General features: G+C 38.7%; 3 protein-coding genes across 4 annotated transcripts; all 3 read left to right on the top strand.

Moving 5' to 3' along the window:
• Nucleotides 1–121: 121 nt before the first annotated feature.
• LOC144515631 (uncharacterized) lies at nt 122–6,767 on the top strand. Of its 2 annotated transcripts, XM_078246650.1 has the most exons (8): nt 124–245; nt 841–998; nt 1,389–1,520; nt 2,078–2,155; nt 4,915–4,996; nt 6,297–6,346; nt 6,438–6,521; nt 6,666–6,767. In XM_078246650.1, the coding sequence occupies exons 1-8, from the start codon at nt 224–226 to the stop codon at nt 6,750–6,752; spliced, it is 693 nt and encodes a 230-aa protein (XP_078102776.1). In that variant the 5' UTR covers nt 124–223; the 3' UTR covers nt 6,753–6,767. The 2 variants fall into 2 exon arrangements, with proteins under 2 accessions (XP_078102777.1, XP_078102776.1); XM_078246651.1 differs by lacking the exon at nt 6,666–6,767 and having other exon boundaries at nt 122–245; nt 6,263–6,346; nt 6,438–6,520.
• Nucleotides 6,768–6,847: 80 nt separating this feature from the next.
• Nucleotides 6,848–14,541, top strand: LOC144515630 (uncharacterized). Its single transcript, XM_078246649.1, has 21 exons — nt 6,848–6,991; nt 7,260–7,340; nt 7,759–7,807; nt 7,902–7,963; nt 8,062–8,116; nt 8,216–8,331; nt 8,991–9,059; nt 9,330–9,506; nt 9,592–9,675; nt 9,765–9,839; nt 9,984–10,049; nt 10,159–10,203; nt 10,783–10,845; nt 11,181–11,282; nt 11,381–11,482; nt 12,204–12,305; nt 12,404–12,505; nt 13,338–13,424; nt 13,522–13,581; nt 13,668–13,712; nt 13,853–14,541. Exons 1-21 carry the CDS (start codon nt 6,974–6,976, stop codon nt 14,210–14,212), a joined length of 1,920 nt encoding a protein of 639 aa, XP_078102775.1. The 5' UTR covers nt 6,848–6,973; the 3' UTR covers nt 14,213–14,541.
• Nucleotides 14,542–15,530: 989 nt separating this feature from the next.
• On the top strand, nt 15,531–18,310 carry LOC144515632 (uncharacterized). The gene is made up of 4 exons (XM_078246652.1): nt 15,531–15,643; nt 15,889–15,971; nt 16,169–16,417; nt 18,134–18,310. Exons 1-4 carry the CDS (start codon nt 15,622–15,624, stop codon nt 18,137–18,139), a joined length of 360 nt encoding a protein of 119 aa, XP_078102778.1. The 5' UTR covers nt 15,531–15,621; the 3' UTR covers nt 18,140–18,310.
• Nucleotides 18,311–19,661: the final 1,351 nt, after the last annotated feature.

Below are 19,661 nucleotides of genomic sequence, written 5' to 3' on the forward strand. Positions count from 1 at the left end.
TGATCGCCCTTTTAGTAATGTTAAATATATTCTTTAAAATGATTTTTTATTGTGAAACTTGTGAAGGGAATTCTCTCTTATTTCGGAAGTTTTGACAATTTCCTTGTTTCCCCACCCATAAAACTCTCGTACTCCACACACGCAAACACCTTTTCAGAAAAGTGCACAGGTCTGTCTGTCAGATGAGACGTAGGTTCCTGGACAGAGGAGAAGTCTGGACCTAATGGAGTCCACCCTCCCCAAAGGTTTGCTGTCTTTTTTTTTTTTACTATGATTGCTTTAACAATGTACTTAGTTTATAGTTTGATGTGTGTGGGCTTAATTGCATTGTGGTCCATCTCTTACTTATCAACAGACAACAATCATTTCAGGAAGAAAGTTAATGATCCATTTGTTACTGTTTTATAGAGGTGTTTCTATGACAGATATAGCCTTTTTACATAAAACAACGACTTTGTCTTCTTTCATTTTACTGTTAATGGTGTGTCACTTTTCTGAATTGTTGTAATTTGCTGGATTTATGGCAAAGGGCACCAAAAAGTAATCAATCTGCATGCAGGCACAATTTCATTGATTTAGCACCTTATGTTTGATTTGTACTCCTCTATGTTTTTAATCTGGCTGTCAATTTAAGGAAGTGGGATAATAAAGGGAAGTGCAGCCTGCATGGTGAAAATAATAGGTGAAACAAAAACAGCTGATCCTCCATAAAGTTCGTATAGATAGACTACTGGTGGCTCATCAGCCGAAGAGTTTAGGATTCCAAATGTATAGAGATAATAGCCTATATAAGAGATCAGAGTAATTGGCGTTTGTCTCCTGTCACCCTGTACTGCGTAGCTCTAGCTGGAGCCGGCGCTGCAGCTGTCCAGCAGCCAGCGACGTTCCCTCCTGGTGGTTTGCAGCCACTGGCTGAGGCAGACGAGCCCGCAGACCTAGGCAAGGTAGAGGGAACCAAGAGTCAATCTGGACACCCTGCAGGAGCAAAAGATGGACAGGTAAGCTAACCAAAGGTGCATGGGCCCATGATGATTTGACACCAAATAGTCAAGATACTTTATTATTCATTAGCTGTAGTTATAGTAAGTTATAATTTCATGAAATCAATAAAAAAAAAAAAGACATATATAAAATGCGCCGACAGTTGCAAAATGATTAACTGCATTAAAGTAAAGAACATTAAGTGTTACTGTAATGCTTGTCCATTCTGTTTATGTGTAATTATTTCCACCAGATTGAATTTCGTTTTTCCACTGCGTCGAGGAGTAAACCTCTACATTTGGGCGCCCGCTCTACCAACTGAGCTATTCGAGCCCGCAAGAATCTTTGAATTCTAAAGATTGTGAAAGACACAGTAGATAATAATCAATGATTTCTCTTTTCACCAGGAGTTGAACTCATTTGACAGCTCTCTGTCCTCCTCGGACAGCGAGGATGAGGGTATCGGCAAGAAAGACAAGAAGAAGAAACAGCTAAAGAAGAAGAAGAAGAAGAAGAAGAAGGAGAAGAAGAAGAAGAAAGTATGTGTCTAAAAAAGCTTATCTTTACAAAAAAGTCATATTCACTCTTGAGTGCTTTTACCATTTCTGAGTAAAAGTTGCACCGACTGTGTTGGGACAGGGCTGACAAACTTACAGTAGTTACATGATGATATCAGGTCAGTTGACAAAGAAGTCAGTTGACCCTGTGGTTACTTAAGGGTGTTGCCTTGATTGGAAGCTACACATGTGAGGCAGAAATCATGAGTTCCTGTGACTCATGATAGTGGATGGAAGTTCAATGTGGTCTGCACCTAGAAAATGCCAGTCAAACAGGAAATAACTAGAAATTTGATATGGAAATGTGTGTGCGCCGTTTTTTTTTTTTTTGGTTGGTACAATGCTTGTGCAGTTTCTTCTGTGTGTTGCTAAGTGCTTGAAGAGCCCCTCCCTTCTGCCGCCAGCTACAGCACCTTCTCTAGGCTGCTATGACAAATTTTCGCTTCAGTGTGTTTTTAGTGACTCATTCATTTAGATTCTCATTTACACCCTTCACTAACAAAGAAAGGAATAAATAAACCTGTTTAATGTGTACACAGGATTCAAGCTCTGCATCATCATCATCATCTTCTGCCTCTTCTTCTTCCTCCAGCAGCTCCTCAGAGAGTGACAGTGAGGTAAGTTGTGGCATAAGTGACGCTCAATGATGACATATTGCTTGGATGCAACTCCTGCTTTGCTCTAACATGTCACACACAAGTTGCTGTCATCACATACCTTTTAATACCAAAGAGCCCCTCGACCGACACATGACGAGGAAAATGTGTTGTTTGCACTGATCTTTGTGCAAGGTGCAAGATGCTTGATGTACAACTCCCAGTATTTTCTCAGTTGAAGCCAACACATTTCCTTTAAATGTGTTAAAGAGACTGTAGAAGTGATGGTTTTATAGTGCAGTTTTGTAAATTCTTCACAAATCTGTCCTGCAGCATTGCTAAATTAAGTCCATGTGCACAAACAATTTCACATCAGCTTATAGGGGGATTGTCCTTTCAAACTATGTCACTGCCTCAGGTGAGGATATTGTCAAAGCTAACAATACAGTCTGTAAAGAGAATATTTAGGGTGGAATGGCTGTCAAATTGACTGTATTTAGAAGTCTAAGAAGTGAGCTTTTATTGTGTCTTTTGGCAAGTTAAGGGATAAGCACAGCAACCTTCCCCAAGCCTGATTTGTCAACTGTTTCAGCTTTTCAAATAGCTCTAAGCCAAAGATTACCCACCTAAGTATTTCACCGTTCACTTGTTCAGTGTGTTTGGATTTAAGTGACTGCAGCATGATGGCATGTGTTTTGCCCATTTCTGAGGTCGTAGGTGGAAAATCAGGAGACTCAGGAAAAATGAGTTACTCACGACGCTGAAGTTGGCTTCCGATTCGCACCTTCCGATTCGGCAGTTAAGGAAAAATTTAAGGGAAACTTAAAGCTGACCACATTAGACCAGGTCCAGATCCAAAACCACTGTACCTAGACTTGTCAAATCTGGACTAAATGATCCTAGAGAGGCTAAATATTCTTAAAAACACAGTTTCAGATTAGTGAAAGCTTTATTCTATTTGTGAAAATGCAATAAAGGAAGAATTCACTTATTCTAATGTGTCTGATGTGGTCTACATATGAAAAAAAAAACTGTGAAATCCCCCTCTATTGCACTTTCACAAATAGATTCATGCTTTCACTAATCTGAAACTGTGTTTTTAAGAATATTTAGCCTCTCTAGGATCATTTAGTCCAGATTTGACAAGTCTAGGTACAGTCAAAGAATTTCTAATAAGGGAAGAAGTTCCACTCTCTCGTTACTTCCGGCTTCTGAACTGGTTGCAGTTCCACCAGAGTTCCATATAGGGGGCGCTCACACGCCAGTGCAGAATGAATGGGACTCTATGGAGCTATACCCCTCAAATACTCCACTTTTCTCAGGATATCATTTTTTGTCTAGTAATTTGAATGTTGCATTCGAAAGGGGAAGCTAAGAAAATACACACTGCTGGGTGTTAGATTTTTTTAAAGTGGCTTTTTTGTTCTAAAAAGCCTTTTAAAATGTCAATGACGTCATACACATATACGGCCAGAGATAATGCTTTACGGCAAGCTCTGAGTCGCTTCCTTTGTTCTCTCGAAGCATCAACAACACAGCTGACAGGTTAGCCTCTCCCTGTTAATACACGTGCTAGAAAGAGGTTTGCTAATGTTTTAAAGACCACGCCGAAATATTCACTCTGACATTCTGGTTCTGCTTCGGATGCCGTCAAGCGGGATCTCTGATCGTAATCAGTCCTTCACTGACCAATCAGCATTCATTAGCAGAATGCTAGCGTGTTATGGGCAACAACGACTCAACCTATAAGAAATCGACAGGACACAAGTACTCGTTCATTCAACTTTTGACCTATAATCCATGTTGAACTTGCAAAAACTACAATCAAATCTGAGATTTCTCAACGACAATCAGGCGAAATAGACAAATTTAGCCGTCTAGCTCCATAGAGTCCCATTCATTTAGCACTGGACCGCGATCACCCCCAGTGGAACTCTGGTGGAACTGCAACCAAATTCGGTACAATGGGGCTGACTAGGGAGTGGAACGGCTTTCTGTAGACGGGCTTTCGTACAGTGGTTAGGATCTGGACCTGGTCTAATGTGGTCAGCAGTTTGCCTTAAATTTCCCCTTAACTGCCGAATCGGACGCTGCGAATCGGAAGCCAACGTCAGCGTCGTGAGTTACTCAGCTCTTTCTGTCCTCTCAGCTCTTTCTGTCCTCTTTTCACAAACATTATAAACAAAGTTTGCATTCCACAAATGTTACCACCCATTGGTTCACATTACCAGTTAGCACTTAGAATCTTTAAGGCAAAAAAACCCAGCAGAACGAGCAGAACAGCTGAAAAGTATGTGTGAATAACACTGGAATGCATTTCCCCCTGAGAGGCTCTAATGTCCTGGATCTGATAGCTGATAGGCAGTATCTGACAGGAGAGGAACACACCCATTGACAATGTGTGAAACACCTTCTATATCTACCACAGCAAGTCAAGACAATTGTATATACTGTATGCTAATGAATACAGTATGTGTGTAATAATAGCCATATGTGCAGTCTGTGCACACCATGACCCGTGTTGGTTTTGGCTGTGTATCCACAGTAACAGGATGTTTGTTATCTGACTGTATTGAAGGCAGATCATTCGTAGTATATTACTAGTAGGTGACACCCAACCCTGATGCTGATTACTTTATCTTTATATATATATATATATATATATATATATACAAATGCAATACTCACTTTGCAAACAAGCTTCATACATGAGGACACGTACAGTGGAAGTTTTAAAACATCTAAAAACAATATTTGAAAGAATCAACATGCCCTTGCAGGATGACAAGAAGAAGAAAAAGGAGACGAAGAAGAACAAGGATGAGAAGAAAGAGTACGGCTGGGACAGTGTTAGCATATCTGGTAAGTGGAACACAGCATTTCTCATTTGCATTGTGAAACTGATTCATGTTTTTAGAGACTGTATCAAGTCCGGTGAGGATAATGCATTTCCAGGCTCTGTGCATTCTCCTTTATGAAAGCATTTATATCGCATATCATATTCCCACTTTGTGTGATATTGTTTGTGTATGTTATGTTACGTTTGATATGTACACTTGGATTCCAAAATCTTAAACAATCATTTCTAATGTTCATTCCATCTTGTCTGCTGCCGTTCAACGTAACGTAACGTGGAGTTTTTCCTGCTTGTCTCTACGACGTGTAACGTTAGACAGCCAATCACAAACATTATTAGATCTTGATAGAAGCATGCTGCACGCTTATTGGCTCACTGACGCTGATGTGATTTACTCCTTTGGTATTGAAATTGGATATTGAATAACGAGGCATTTTTTAGTGATGCACCAATGTGAAAATTGTGGCCGATACCAATAACCCGTATTCATATTGCTGTTATGGCCGATACCGATATTTACCGATGTCGATATCTCTGTATAGAAAACACATTTTTATGATAATCAAATAAAGAACTATTTTCCAAAACGCTTTTTTTTTTTTTTACTTTTGTGATTTATTTTCAGAAATGACCTTTATCTGTGTGCAAAATACGACTGTCATCAGATTTTCAGAAGAAAAAATAAATATTTATATAATTATACATAATTTGACATCGAACCGATACCGATGTGTAAAAAAAAGACCATATCAGCCGATATTATATCGGCGGCCAATATATCATGCACCACTAGCATTTTTAGATCTTTAGAGACAATTCGGTTGGTGCCTAAAAAGTATTGATTTCGGTACAAAGCCCTACCTGACCCACAGAATTACACATTTTCGGGTCATAATGGACTGACAGTTTAAGTATACGGTGACACAAAAGAGAGTGAGCAACCACTTGGGTTGTCATTCAAGCTTTGACATGCACTTTCTGATATTTATTAACGCCCATATGGTCATTTCCTACAGTATTGAAATAATTGTCTGTGTTTACAGCCTCTTAATGAAAACCTCATTACTCAGATTATAATTTATTGTTTAGTATGTAATTTAGAAGGCTGCTCTTGTCATAAGTGGACAGAATTATATTAAACAATATTCACAACTGCATTATTGTTCTATTCTGCAGCAGTGATGCTCTGTGATCTAAATCCACTATTTTATGATATCGATATCTGTCAGCTGACAATGCATGGAACTTTCTTAAACCTTTCTATTAAACAGATGCTTTCAATGTTAACATGCGTAATGTGTCCAGCTCATGGCCAAATGGAAGAGCGGTATGCAGAAGGTCTGAAGATGAGCCAGGTAAGAGAGAACTCAAACAACCTCCATTTTAGAACATGCTGTTTGCTGTTAAACTTGTCATTATAGAATTTCTGTCCTTTTCTTGCTTCAGGATTTTGACTCATCAGATGACGAGAACGACAAGAAGAAAGAGAAGAAGAGGAAGAATAAGAAGAAGGACAAGAAAAAAAAGAAGGTATGTACACGTTTCCCATAATACAGCAGATCATTCAACAATAACTGTTTTATTGGACTGCTTAATGAAAACAATGAAACATGAATATATGAATTACACTTTAAACCTTTTTGTTATTAACTATCTACCGTACTTCTGTCCTAGGATTCTTCCTCATCTGACAGTTCATCCTCCGACAGTGAGGATGACAACAAGAAGAAGAAGAAGAAAAAGAAGAAGAAAAAGGTATGATTTATCTGATACTCTACAGTTACAATATTGCAAATATATTGGGTGTCAACTGCCTGTCTGTTCTACCTCTGTGTAATGAGCTAAACTGATACGTTAATTGTTTTGTTTCTCTTTCAAAGGCCTCCAGCTCCTCTTCCTCAGATAGCTCTTCGTCATCCTCCTCTGACAGCAGCGACGACGACAAGAAGAAAAAGAAGAAAAAGGACAAGAAGAAAAGGAAAATGAAAGACAAGAAAAAGGTAAAGCAGTGTGAAATTTGTCCAACTGAGCTTGCTTCTGAGTATAACATTTTTTGTGTAAATTAGGAGGAATTTGCAGAAAGTATACAGTAACACATTTACAGTTACAATGAATCATGTACTCTATGTTTTCTTGCCAATGACATAACTGTGTAATAAAAGACTTGTGTTGCTGAATAAATAATAATAATGTCTCACCAATTGTTGCATGATTGGCAAATAAATTCTTTATCTAGGACGATTATAATCTTTCTTTTCATTGACACAGGATTCCAGCTCTTTATCAGCATCTTCATCTTTTGACAGTGATAAAGATAAGAAGAAAAAGAAGAAGAAGGACAAGAAAAAGGTAAAATTCCTTTTTCTTTAAAAGATTCAGAAGGTTTTCAGGTCAGGATTGAAGCTGCTCATCACGTGAAACTCAATCCATTTCACTTCTTGTAGAAATGCTGAGTCAGGTCACTTTTTTCTTTTTTGGTTTTCTGCATACAGGACGCTTAGTTTTCATTTTGTTATGCACCAAGTATGAACAGTATCTACAGTTGGGTGTGCTTACTTTGTAATAACATAATAAACATATATTGTTTATCAGCTATATTCAAATTGTGTCCCAATGAATGGGTCTGTAGACTTTGTTTATGATCCGTCAACAAGGGTATGTTGTACTTGTGTGTACTGTACACATCTCTGCATACAGTGTGTGGGGACATACAGGGTGCAGTATACAAAGTAAGCCTGAGCGTGACTGTATTTGTGATCTTCCACAGGACGAAGAGCAGAATGAGCTCTGCAGTGCTACTGCTCTTTTAGCAACTGGTCAGTATTTCCATGTAATAAATATAAATTGCAGCTGTAATTGCAACCAAACCTGATGATGTGGTTGATGCAGTACTGCTGGACTCCTCTGCAGATGGTGAGCTTGCAGGACCATGTGCCGACGGAGATAAAAAGGAAGATGAAGTTGCTGACAAGGTGAAATACTCACACGCACTGAATGCATGCAACACATGTATGCACAAATCCACCGGAAATCATTGGAGCTTTTTTTTTTTTTTTTTTTGTCACGACAGGCCAAGAAAGAGCTTAAAGCAACGGAGGAAGGCAAACTGTCCTCTGGATCGGCAGGTACGTGAACTACTGAGAGGCTCTTGAACAAATCAAGCAGAGGTTGGAGGCTTGGAAAAAAGTATTGCTGTTTTGGTTGTCATGGTGTTTCCTGTCCAGCAGGGGGAGCAAAGGCATTCCCTTTTGGTATTGAGGAAGGCCACCTGAGTGATGATGAGGGAGAAGGAGGGGAGGAGAAGGAGGAGAAGAAGAAGATGAAGAAGAAGAAGAAAAAGGTGATCACGATATGAATGCTGCTGTAAAGAGAATGCATAACCCCCAAGTTCCACTGGATGCGTAACGGCTGCGGATCCGCTCCGGAACGTCGGCGGAGTTATTAGGTTTTCATTAAAGTCAATGTGTGTATTTCCACTGACTGCAGAACTGCTGCGTTCCGACTGCGTCCCAGCTCCGGCGGTCCGCAGCCCTCTGGAGCAGATATGCAGAGCTCCTATTTTTGCCTGACGCCAGAGAGCTCCGCAGTGTGAAAACACAGCACAGAGCTGTTTCCCCTCTACTCCTCTGGATGGAGACAAACTGTTGTTGGTTTTGCGGTTCTATTCTACGTGAATTCGCGAGATCTAGCGGGTCCTCGTGACTACAGCTGTCAGTCATGGCCGCAGCCGTGCCGCAACAAATCCAGACCTAGTGGGTATTGACGGACGGCGGAGCACGCAGCCGTTCCGCAGCGGAGCCGGTCCGCAGACGTTCTGCATTCAGTGGAAATCCGAAGTTAGTCTCTACTCCCTTTAAACAAAATATAAATGAATGCAGCTTTTTCAATGGGCTTTACAGTTGTCATAGTGCATCATCACCACTGTGTAGTATAGTTACGTTACAGGATATTCAAGACCAGAATTCACAGTGATGTAAAAAAATAATAATTTTGCGACAGGATTCTGATTCATCTTCAGACAGTGATGAGGACAAAAAAGACAAGAAGAAGAAAAAGAAGAAGGCAAAGGTATACAAGTAGCTGTAGATGTTATTGTTTTTAAATTGCATCAGACATACATTATAAATAGGCCTGTACATCTTATGTTGCCTTTTTGTTATGTATTTTAACGGCACGGTGAATTTAGTTTATTTGTACAAAACCAATAAGTGTGTGCAGGCTGGGTGAATAAAAAAACTCAAAATTGTCCATAAGTGAGAACGTGAGTGTGTCTTTCTCATTGAATTATTATGTGGATATCGTATCATTGTGAATATTTGTATTTGATTTGATCTACAGGACTCCTCCAGCTCCTCCTCTTCATCTGATAGCTCCTCCTCAGACAGCGAAGATGACAAGAAAAAGAAAAGGAAGGTGAAGAACAAGAAGGATAAGCTTTGTGCCTCCTCCTCATCCTCTGATAGTGAAGAGGACAAGAAGAAGAAATCTAAGTGGCTGAAGAAGAAGAAGGATAAAGTGTGTGCCTTCTCTGTATATAACACTGTTGTACTTGTGCTGCTTAATGTTATTATATAATCTTGGGCTTTCTCTCTCCTTACAGGATTCCAGCTCTTCCTCCTCGTCTTCGTCCTCTGATAGTGAAGAGGACAAGAAGAAGAAAAATAAGTGGCTGAAGAAGAAGAAGGTTTGTGCCTTTACAACACCTCTGTATATAACATTTTTCTACTTGTGCTGTTTAATGTCATTAGGTCATCCTCGGCTCTCTCTTTACAGGACTCCAGCTCTTCCTCCTCTGATAGTGACGATGAGAAGAAGAAGAAGCAAAAGAAGAAGAAGGAGAAGAAGAAGGTATGTACACATTTCCCATAATACAGCAGATTATTTAACAATAACTGTTTTATTGGACTACTTAATGAAAACAATGAAACATGAATATATGGAGTACACTTTAAACATTTGTGTTATTAACTATCTACCGTACTTCTGTCCCAGGATTCTTCCTCATCTGACAGTGAGGATGACAAGAAGAAGAAGAAGAAGAAGAAGAAGAAGAAAAAGGTATGATTTATCTGATACTATACAGTTACAATATTGCAAATATATTGGGTGTCTTAATGAACAAGGATGCACTTCTGTGACTGACTGACTGACTGATATCCTTTTCTAGAAGTCCAGCTCTTCCTCCTCTACCTCGGATAGTGATGATGACAGGGTGAGATCACACACACACACACACACACACACACACACACACACACACACACACACACACACACACACATACACACACACACACACACACACACACACACACTCATAGTGCGTCTCACTATCTTTGTGGGGACCCGTCATTGACATAATGCATTCCCTAGCCCCTTACCCTAACCTTAACCATCACAACTAAATACATAACCTTAACCCTTACCCTCACCCTAACCATAACCTAATTCTAACCCTAATCCTAAAACCAAGTCTTAACCCTCAAACAGCCCTCTAAACTTGGGGGGTCCAGCATTTTGGCCCCACAAAGCTGTCCGGAACCACAAGTATTCTGTATTCTCGGTATTGGACCCTATGCATATAGTTAAACAAGAACATACACACACACACACACACACACACACACACACACACACACACACACACACACACACACACAAACAAACAAACAAACACACTAATGTACTTTTCCCTATTATATGAATTATTTATCAGTAGCCAAGTTTACAACGTTAACGTAGATAAACAGCAGCAAAATGCATCATGAGTATTTGTCCTTTTTCGATTTTAGAAGAAGAAGAAGAAGAAGAAAGATAAGAAAAAGAAGAAGAAGAAGGATAAGATGAAAAAGAAGGTGAGAACGTCTCATCTTTTGTTTTCCATTCCTGTTTTTTGGTTGATTATGAGTTACAAAAGTTAAAACATTTGAGGATATTAGCTCCTGGAAATTGACAAAAATGAAGCAGCTGGTCATTGACAACTCAGTGACATTTTCTGCAAAATAACATACTATTGATGATCTTTGGTCAATGGTAGAAAGATTGAAGTAAAACAGCTGAATCACCATGTCAGCGTGCATGCGGGCTGTAATCACTAGACCAACACTTTTTACTTCTTCCAACTCACAACAGAAGGGTACATCACCACTGTGTAATTACTGCTGTATGAATATCATCATTTTCTGTCCAGGATTCTTCTTCTTCTGACTCCTCCAGTGATTCTTCTAGTGATGACGATAAGAAGAAAAAGAAGAAGGATAAGAAGAAGAAGAAAAAGAAAGACAAGACAAAGGTAAAACAAAGTCAATGTGTTGTATTTGTCCAAAAAATTAAAAACATAAAAGGCAAAAATAAACACACTTTAAACACACCATATTTACATCCATCAAGGACTCAGATTCTTCTAGCAGTGATGACGACAAGAAGAAAAAGAAGAAGAAAGACAATAAGAAAGAGAAGGATAAGAAGAAGAAAAAGAAAGACAAGAAAAAGGTAAAACAAAGTGGATGTGTTGTGTTTGCCCAACGTAGCCTCCTGCTTAAAGGAACACGCCGACTTATTGGGACTTTGTCTTATTCACCGTATCCCCCAGAGTTAGATAAGTCCATACATACCCTTCTCATCTCCATGCGTGTTGTAACTCTGTCTGACGCACCATCGCTAGCCTAGCTTAGCACAGATATGTGGAGGTAACCGACTCCAACTAGCCTACTGCTCCCAATAAGTGACAAAATAACGCCAACATTTTCCTATTTACATGTTGTGATTTGTATAGTCACAGCGTGTACAAATAATAAGGTTATATGAGACACAGCCGTCTTCTAACCATAAACAAACTGGGAACTATATTCTCAGAAGGCGAAGCACTGCTACTTCTGCTACTTGGGCGGAGTGATTTGCTCCCAGCACACGTGACGCCCCGTGGTGAGGAGCACAGAGTAACAATGGTGCTTTTCAGGTGTTGTGCTAATCACTCCGCCCAAGTAGCAGTGAGAATGATAGTTCCCAGTGACATTTTCTGCAAAATAACATACTATTGATGATCTTTGGTCAATGGTAGAAAGATTGAAGTAAAACAGCTGAATCACCATGTCAGCGTGCATGCGGGCTGTAATCACTAGACCAACACTTTTTACTTCTTCCAACTCACAACAGAAGGGTACATCACCACTGTGTAATTACTGCTGTATGAATATCATCATTTTCTGTCCAGGATTCTTCTTCTTCTGACTCCTCCAGTGATTCTTCTAGTGATGACGATAAGAAGAAAAAGAAGAAGGATAAGAAGAAGAAGAAAAAGAAAGACAAGACAAAGGTAAAACAAAGTCAATGTGTTGTATTTGTCCAAAAAATTAAAAACATAAAAGGCAAAAATAAACACACTTTAAACACACCATATTTACATCCATCAAGGACTCAGATTCTTCTAGCAGTGATGACGACAAGAAGAAAAAGAAGAAGAAAGACAATAAGAAAGAGAAGGATAAGAAGAAGAAAAAGAAAGACAAGAAAAAGGTAAAACAAAGTGGATGTGTTGTGTTTGTCCAACATAGCCTCCTGCTTAAAGGAACACGCCGACTTATTGGGACTTTGTCTTATTCACCGTATCCCCCAGAGTTAGATAAGTCCATACATACCCTTCTCATCTCCATGCGTGTTGTAACTCTGTCTGACGCACCATCGCTAGCCTAGCTTAGCACAGATATGTGGAGGTAACCGACTCCAACTAGCCTACTGCTCCCAATAAGTGACAAAATAACGCCAACATTTTCCTATTTACATGTTGTGATTTGTATAGTCACAGCGTGTACAAATAATAAGGTTATATGAGACACAGCCGTCTTCTAACCATAAACAAACTGGGAACTATATTCTCAGAAGGCGAAGCACTGCTACTTCTGCTACTTGGGCGGAGTGATTTGCTCCCAGCACACGTGACGCCCCGTGGTGAGGAGCACAGAGTAACAATGGTGCTTTTCAGCTGTTGTGCTAATCACTCCGCCCAAGTAGCAGTGAGAATGATAGTTCCCAGTTTGTTTACGGTTAGAAGACGGCTGTGTCTCATGTGACCTTGTTATTTGTACACGCTGTGACTATACAAATCACAACATGTAAATAGGAACATGTTGGCGTTATTTTGTCACTTATTGGGAGCATAAGGGAGATGAGATGAGAAGGGTATGTATGGACTTATCTAACTCTGGGGGATACGGTGAATAAGACAAAGTCCCAATAAGTCGGCGTGTTCCTTTAATATATTTGTAAGTGCTATTTCCTAAGATGTCTTTTTTTGGGGATAAAAAAAAGGCAATAGATTAACAGAATTACCATATTTACATCCACCAAGGACTCAGATTCTTCTAGCAGTGATGATGACAAGAAGAAGAAAAAGAAGAAAGACAAGAAGAAGAAAAAAAAGGACGAAAAAAAGAAGGTAATGTACAGTAGTGTGTGATAAGAAAACATTTATGCTAATTTTGTGTTTAAAACAGATAGATGATAGAGTGTTTCCATGCATTATATATGAGCAGGACTCCAGCAGTTCTAGTGGCAGTGACAAGAAAAATAAAAAGGACAAGAAGAAGAAAAAGGTAATTTACTCATGACATGGGAATATCATCAGATTATCTAATGTGAAAGTGAAATGACGAAATGTTTTTTCCTGTTTGGCCTTCAGGGTTCGGGCTCATCAGGAAGTGAAACTGACAAGAAGAAAAAGATTGTAAGTTTGCTCCTAATATAAAAATAAAAATATTATGGGTGATTACAAGCATTACGTTGGGTCAAGCTGATATTTTCTCCATCTAAAATGTCCTTTTGTGTGGTTAACTTTTTAAATAACAGCTGTTGATTTCATTCCAGGAAAGCCCTGATGGTGAGCAAAGTGGCCTGCCAAAAACAGAAGTTTCAAGCTCAGTTGGTGGCGGCCTTTCAGCTCCCAGTGACAGCTGTTCCAAGACTGGCGGTTCTTCTACTTCTGTCTCCTTCGTGTCACTCCCCTCCAAACCCATGGTGAAGCTGGATCCTCTGAGTCCTTCAGCTTTCTCCAAGCCCTCTGTCTCTGTCTCTTTACTGAGTGTGGGAGATAGGACGCCCATTCGCAGACCTCCCAGCCCCATGGAGTCTCTGATGGCGAACCCAAGGAGGTATGGAGACGGAGCGACCCGTTCCACCTCCCACCTCACCTCTAGTGACATATTGAGAGGCACCAAGCCTTACTAATAATTAGATGTCATAGATCAAAATAGATGTTATGTATTTCTTAAAAAAGGATGAAGGATGTTGTGTGATGTGAAAATGTCTAATGATGTTGTTACCACCCTGATTTAATTCACAAATATTATGATGAGAGGTTACTATATAAAGATGTATTGTGACATGATACAACATTTTAAGTTGAGGAAGAAGATTATACCATGATAAATGACTATATATATAGGGAATACTTTTTAATTGGTAAGAAAATGCACATTAGTGGCAGAAATATCAATTCACAATCACATGAAATAATTCAAAATCCTTGCTTTGCTGAATAAAACTATGTGATTTTATTTGTTGTGTTTTCTGTCTTAACTTCCTATGCTGCCTTCAGGTACTGCTACATCTCCGGTTCTTCAGGTACAGAGCAAGAACTAACATTATGGCCACTGGAGCTATTTGCTGGCTTTGGATGCAGATGTGTGTTGTGCTGGTGTATCTAAATAAAGAGGGGAATGAGAATAAAGCCTCTAACATATGTTTTACTAAAATATCACAGTCTGCAAATGACAGTGTAAACATTTAGTACCAGTGAAATACTAACTGGAAACACTTAACAGTGTAAATGGTTGACCAAGGGTTGCTTTATTTACAGCCTGCACACTACAAGGTAAGGTACTATAAGGGTGCTTTCTCCCACAATTGTAATACTTTGTCTTGGTGTTAGCGTACTATCACTTAAAAATTACATCAGCTGGTAATTACATGACATACAAGCTGTTTTAGGTTATCTAACATCAGTTTTCATTGTTAGATGGATCCTACATTGTATCCCAAAAGTATACACTTTTCTCCAGTATTTTATCATCATCAAGAACATCTCCACATAATTGAACAGCAACAGCTATAGTCACACCCTTCTCCCAAGGCTTAGCCTTTTATCCAGCAACAACAATAATCCATCTTTAAAAATGATAATATCGTAACTTCCCAATATAAACATTTAAATAAATGATGCCACAACCAGTGGTGAAATATAGGCCTACTACTTAAGTACGCACCTACAGTAAGTGCAACTTGTTTACATTGTGTGCTGCGTCATACTTCTACTCAGTGGTGTAACTAGTGGTAGCTGATGTGGTGGATGTAGACTACTACTAGGTGGATGGGTTACAGGTTGTGCTTGTCATAGGAAGTAGCTAACTCTGCTATCTCCGCCTGTACTTAGAACCTAGCATGAGGACATTAGGCTACATAAAAATTAATGTTTAACCGATAGACTGTAAAATTAGCGGGGCAGTGTTTGTATGACGTGTTTACGTCACATGGTTTAGGTGCGGTTAATCTGTTTCCGGTGTGAGGAAAGGATAAAATGCAGCCGGTCCCCTCCTTCTTTAGTCACTTGTTTGGGAAAGCCGAACAGAGTCAACAAAATGTCTTTCGACCTGTCGTCAGGTAGGCTCAAAATCATGTTGCTATTCAGGAGGAAACCTTGAATTAGGCTATAGGTTATATGTTTGTCTCGTTTACTTTACTTTAACGGCATTTTTCTTGGTAACTAGAATTGAAGACTAACAGTCATGTTTACCTTAATTATCCAATGTATGCTTTAGAAACAAAACCAAAATGTGTATCGGATGTGTAGCTGTCCCCTGCTGTGTCTCTCAGATTCTGTTTCTGTCTCTTTTGCATGTGTGCAGCTTTAGGTCAGGAAGATGTGGTGAAGAAGGAGGATGCTCAGAAGGATGAGTTTAATTTGCCCTGGCAGAAGAAAAAGGACAAGGTAGGATTTTTGTATAAGTAGAATTCGGCAATTACTTGTGATTTATTAAAATTGTATTAATTGTATTAAACTTTTTTTAATACAATACACTGCAGCCAACACAATTCATACTATACATTGATTCTTTATGATTAGTGGAATCAAACACAATCCTTAAGACTAAACCAACAGAATTATGTAACTTTTCCCATTTTAAGGAAGGTGGCAAGTCTGACAAAGAGCACAAGTCTGACAAAGAGCACAAGTCTGACAAAGAGCACAAGTCTGACAAAGAGCACAAGTCTGACAAAGAGCACAAGTCTGACAAAAAGCACAAGTCTGACAAAGAGCATAAATCTGAAAAATCCAAGGACAAAGATGGCAAAGACCACAAGATGAAGCACAAGAAGAAAAAGGAAAAGAAGGAGGGCAAGAAATCAGGCTCTTCATCCTCCAGCAGTGATGGGGTAGGTGCTGCAGTTCATTTTAGAGACCTCCTTGCTAATTTAATTTTAGATATAAAATAGTTTTACTCTAGTGAACTGGGCTTTGTTGTGTTGGCTGTTTGGCACACTAAACAAATATTTTTCTTTTAAATATTTCCTGTTAGCCTATCTCTTGGGCCATCACAAAGTGATAACAAGCACCCCATACCCCACCGTCTCCATGGGCCCAAAACACAATTTCTTATTTTAATATTAAGGTCCTACAATTGCATAAATAGGCATACAAGGATACAATCTTACAAGGAGTATCCTAAAAAAGGGGGGAAGTGGCAAAATATGCTTCTGGGACGTGCTGCCATTCTGTTTCACAATCATGATACACTGTCCACTTGACAACTTTTTACCAAAAATAATTATTTTCCAGCACTTTATGGGGTGTGTCACTGCCCCAGTTCTCAAAATGAGATACAAATCAGCTAAACCGATAACATGCCTGTCACACCTCATATCAAAGGTTGGTGTGCACCAGACTAGTGGAACAGGTCTGAGCAGCGGCGCAAGTTCTAGTCAGATGTGACGCATCACACCCTCCTGTGTTTTAATTTATAGCTCCCACTTTTAAGTAATAACCTTCCAGATTACGTTTTAGCTTGTTGACCTGCAGCCAAACCTCTACTATATAGTCACCTTTGGGCTATATTCCTTTCACTTTGTTGCAGCTGTATTCAGAGGAAACAGATTCCGAACATGTTTATCACATTTGTATGAATGTTTTTTTCATGGAAATGCCTAAGCAAAAGAACCAAGCCCAGGGTGGGAGAGAAGGGAAACAGGTCAGAAAGGGGCGTCATAAAGGAGCTGTTGTCTAATTGCCTTCATGAAAGTGAACACCCTGCGGTCATATGTGTCATGGTCCGACTACACCCCATAACATCCCTGCTCCAAAAATGAATGTCATTTTGGTGTTTGTTACGACTCATGCTGCTGCCACAATTATTCATCCATTAAAGATACAGAAGGAGCTGTGGCAGATTCAAGATTTTCTTAAAAAAAATTAACTATTTTAATTTATTAGAATACAGTTTACAGTGCAAATATTTGTACTAACACAAGTGTACTGTACAGTCTGGAAAAGGGAGGTCACAATCTGGGAGCTTAATTTATAAGGGAAGATTACACAGGGTGCTGCTCATTAAGTTCTTAAAGTACAAATGTGTTTTTTTTGTTTGTTTTTTTTATAAATATAGGGTTTCCACAGTAAAGCTCAACTGAAAGGAGTGTTTATCGAACAGCTAAGACAGGTTTCAAAGATGATTTGATGTCCTTCCACTGTAACTATCAAACTGACACTACAGTTATTGAGAACCTTAAGAGTTATTGATTAAAATATGATACAATGAGCTTTTTTTTATTTTTTTATATACATACCGTAACTTTCAAATTGAGCATGTTTCTTCTAACTGTAAAACAATTTCAACTTGTATCCAAAACGGAGCAGTCCTAATGCCAAAACCACAAGCGATCCTAATCTCTATATGTAGGCTACATGCATCAGAATCAGATGTATTGCCAGGTAAGTAGCACTTACTAGGTTGGAGGTGCATACATAAAAACAATAAAATAAACCATAACTACAGAAACAAAACATTTGTTTATTTTTACTTTATTAATTTTTTAATACATTTTATGTATGTATGTATTTCTGCAGTAACAGCATTGTCCTTTTTGTCATTCCAGGAATGATGCTTCCTGGGGGACCGGACTGCTCGGTCTCTTATGATCTTGTCTGTTGACAAAATGAATGTGCAGTAGTACCAACTTTTCTTCCTGTCCTTTTATTGGTGTCACCGAAACATGCTGGTTTTGTCTAAAGAAATCTGCTGACTCAATAAAGTGAATCTTCTGTCAACAAAATGCCTGTAGTTTTTATTTCCCCATCAAGTCCTTCTGTCAAGTAAAGTGTTATTTCTGCACTACAAGAAGGCAGTGTTATTTATTTTTAAGGTCAGTTAAAGTTAAAAGTCCAAGATTAAAGCGGTTTTATTTTCAAGATTTATATTTTAAGAATACAAAAAATATAGACTGTTTGTCATGGTAATTGTTTGAAATCAATTGTTGAAATGAGAAATTCTCTTATAAATGAATTGTGTTTTAAAGTAAAAGTATAGTAAAATGTACAACTGTTATGTTTACTCTGAAGTGTAATCAGAGATGAAGTATAAAGTTGTGTAAAATGGAAATAAAGTAAAGAACCAGTACATGAGTAAAATCAGATGCCATCCATGCAGTGAAAACACTGTTGGTCCAACTGTTAAAACAAATGACCCTAGAGAAAAAAGCAATCGTACATAACAGACATCACATGCAATTTGAACATGTAGTTTTTGGATATAGGGGATTGGGTTGGCTGTTTTGAATACATAATTAAAATAGTCTTAGATGAATATTAAAAAAAAATTGTTAGTTGGACCCCTTAACAGAACCTCCATAAGTAAAACACAAAATCCAAATTAATGGGTAGCCAAAAATAAACTATTTCAACACATGCTATAAAGTCCTATAAAAGGGGTATGGGTCAAACAGAACCTCATACATGTGAGAAATTATGTTGTAGATCATATTTTGTCTCACACTGCAGACTATTTCTCATTCTGCTCTGCATCCATACATCAGTACAAATACCTGTTAATTATGTTATTGCTGTTAAAGCTTTAGTGCGTATCTTTTTTATATTAATGAACGTCCGTTACATTAAAGCCATTGCTAAATGAGTTGCTACAAAGCTAATTAAGATTATCAGCTCCACACAACTCTCTTTGTATTTCTCAGTATTCAGAAGATTGTCGTCCGGTGACTTCCCGCGCAGAAACTCGAGTGAAGATAATTACCTCTTCTGAAGAGTCCATGTGTTGTGTTTCTTAATCCTCTGTGTCCTCCTTGGCTATGGTCCGCTATGGCTTCTATCAGGTGGACACGCCAACAGTTTTGTTGTCATTACTTAGAATTTCTAATGGGGGCCGCAGGAACTACGCACTATAGCTTTGAAATAAAGCCAAATTATAATGTTTCTTTCCTCTAAAATACAGTAAAATATCACAGAATTTGATGTTTTTTGGACCAGAAACAACACTGAACATCAACAGTACACTACCATATGATTTGATAGCATTGTGTAGTTGTTTAATGTTACCAGAAGTAAGGGAGGGAACAGAAGCCATGTGCAACTATCAACCGATAATCATTGCTCATCATTCAAACAAACAAA

Source organism: Sander vitreus, chromosome 3 (genome assembly GCF_031162955.1).
Source record: "Sander vitreus isolate 19-12246 chromosome 3, sanVit1, whole genome shotgun sequence".
NCBI lineage: Eukaryota > Metazoa > Chordata > Actinopteri > Perciformes > Percidae > Sander > Sander vitreus.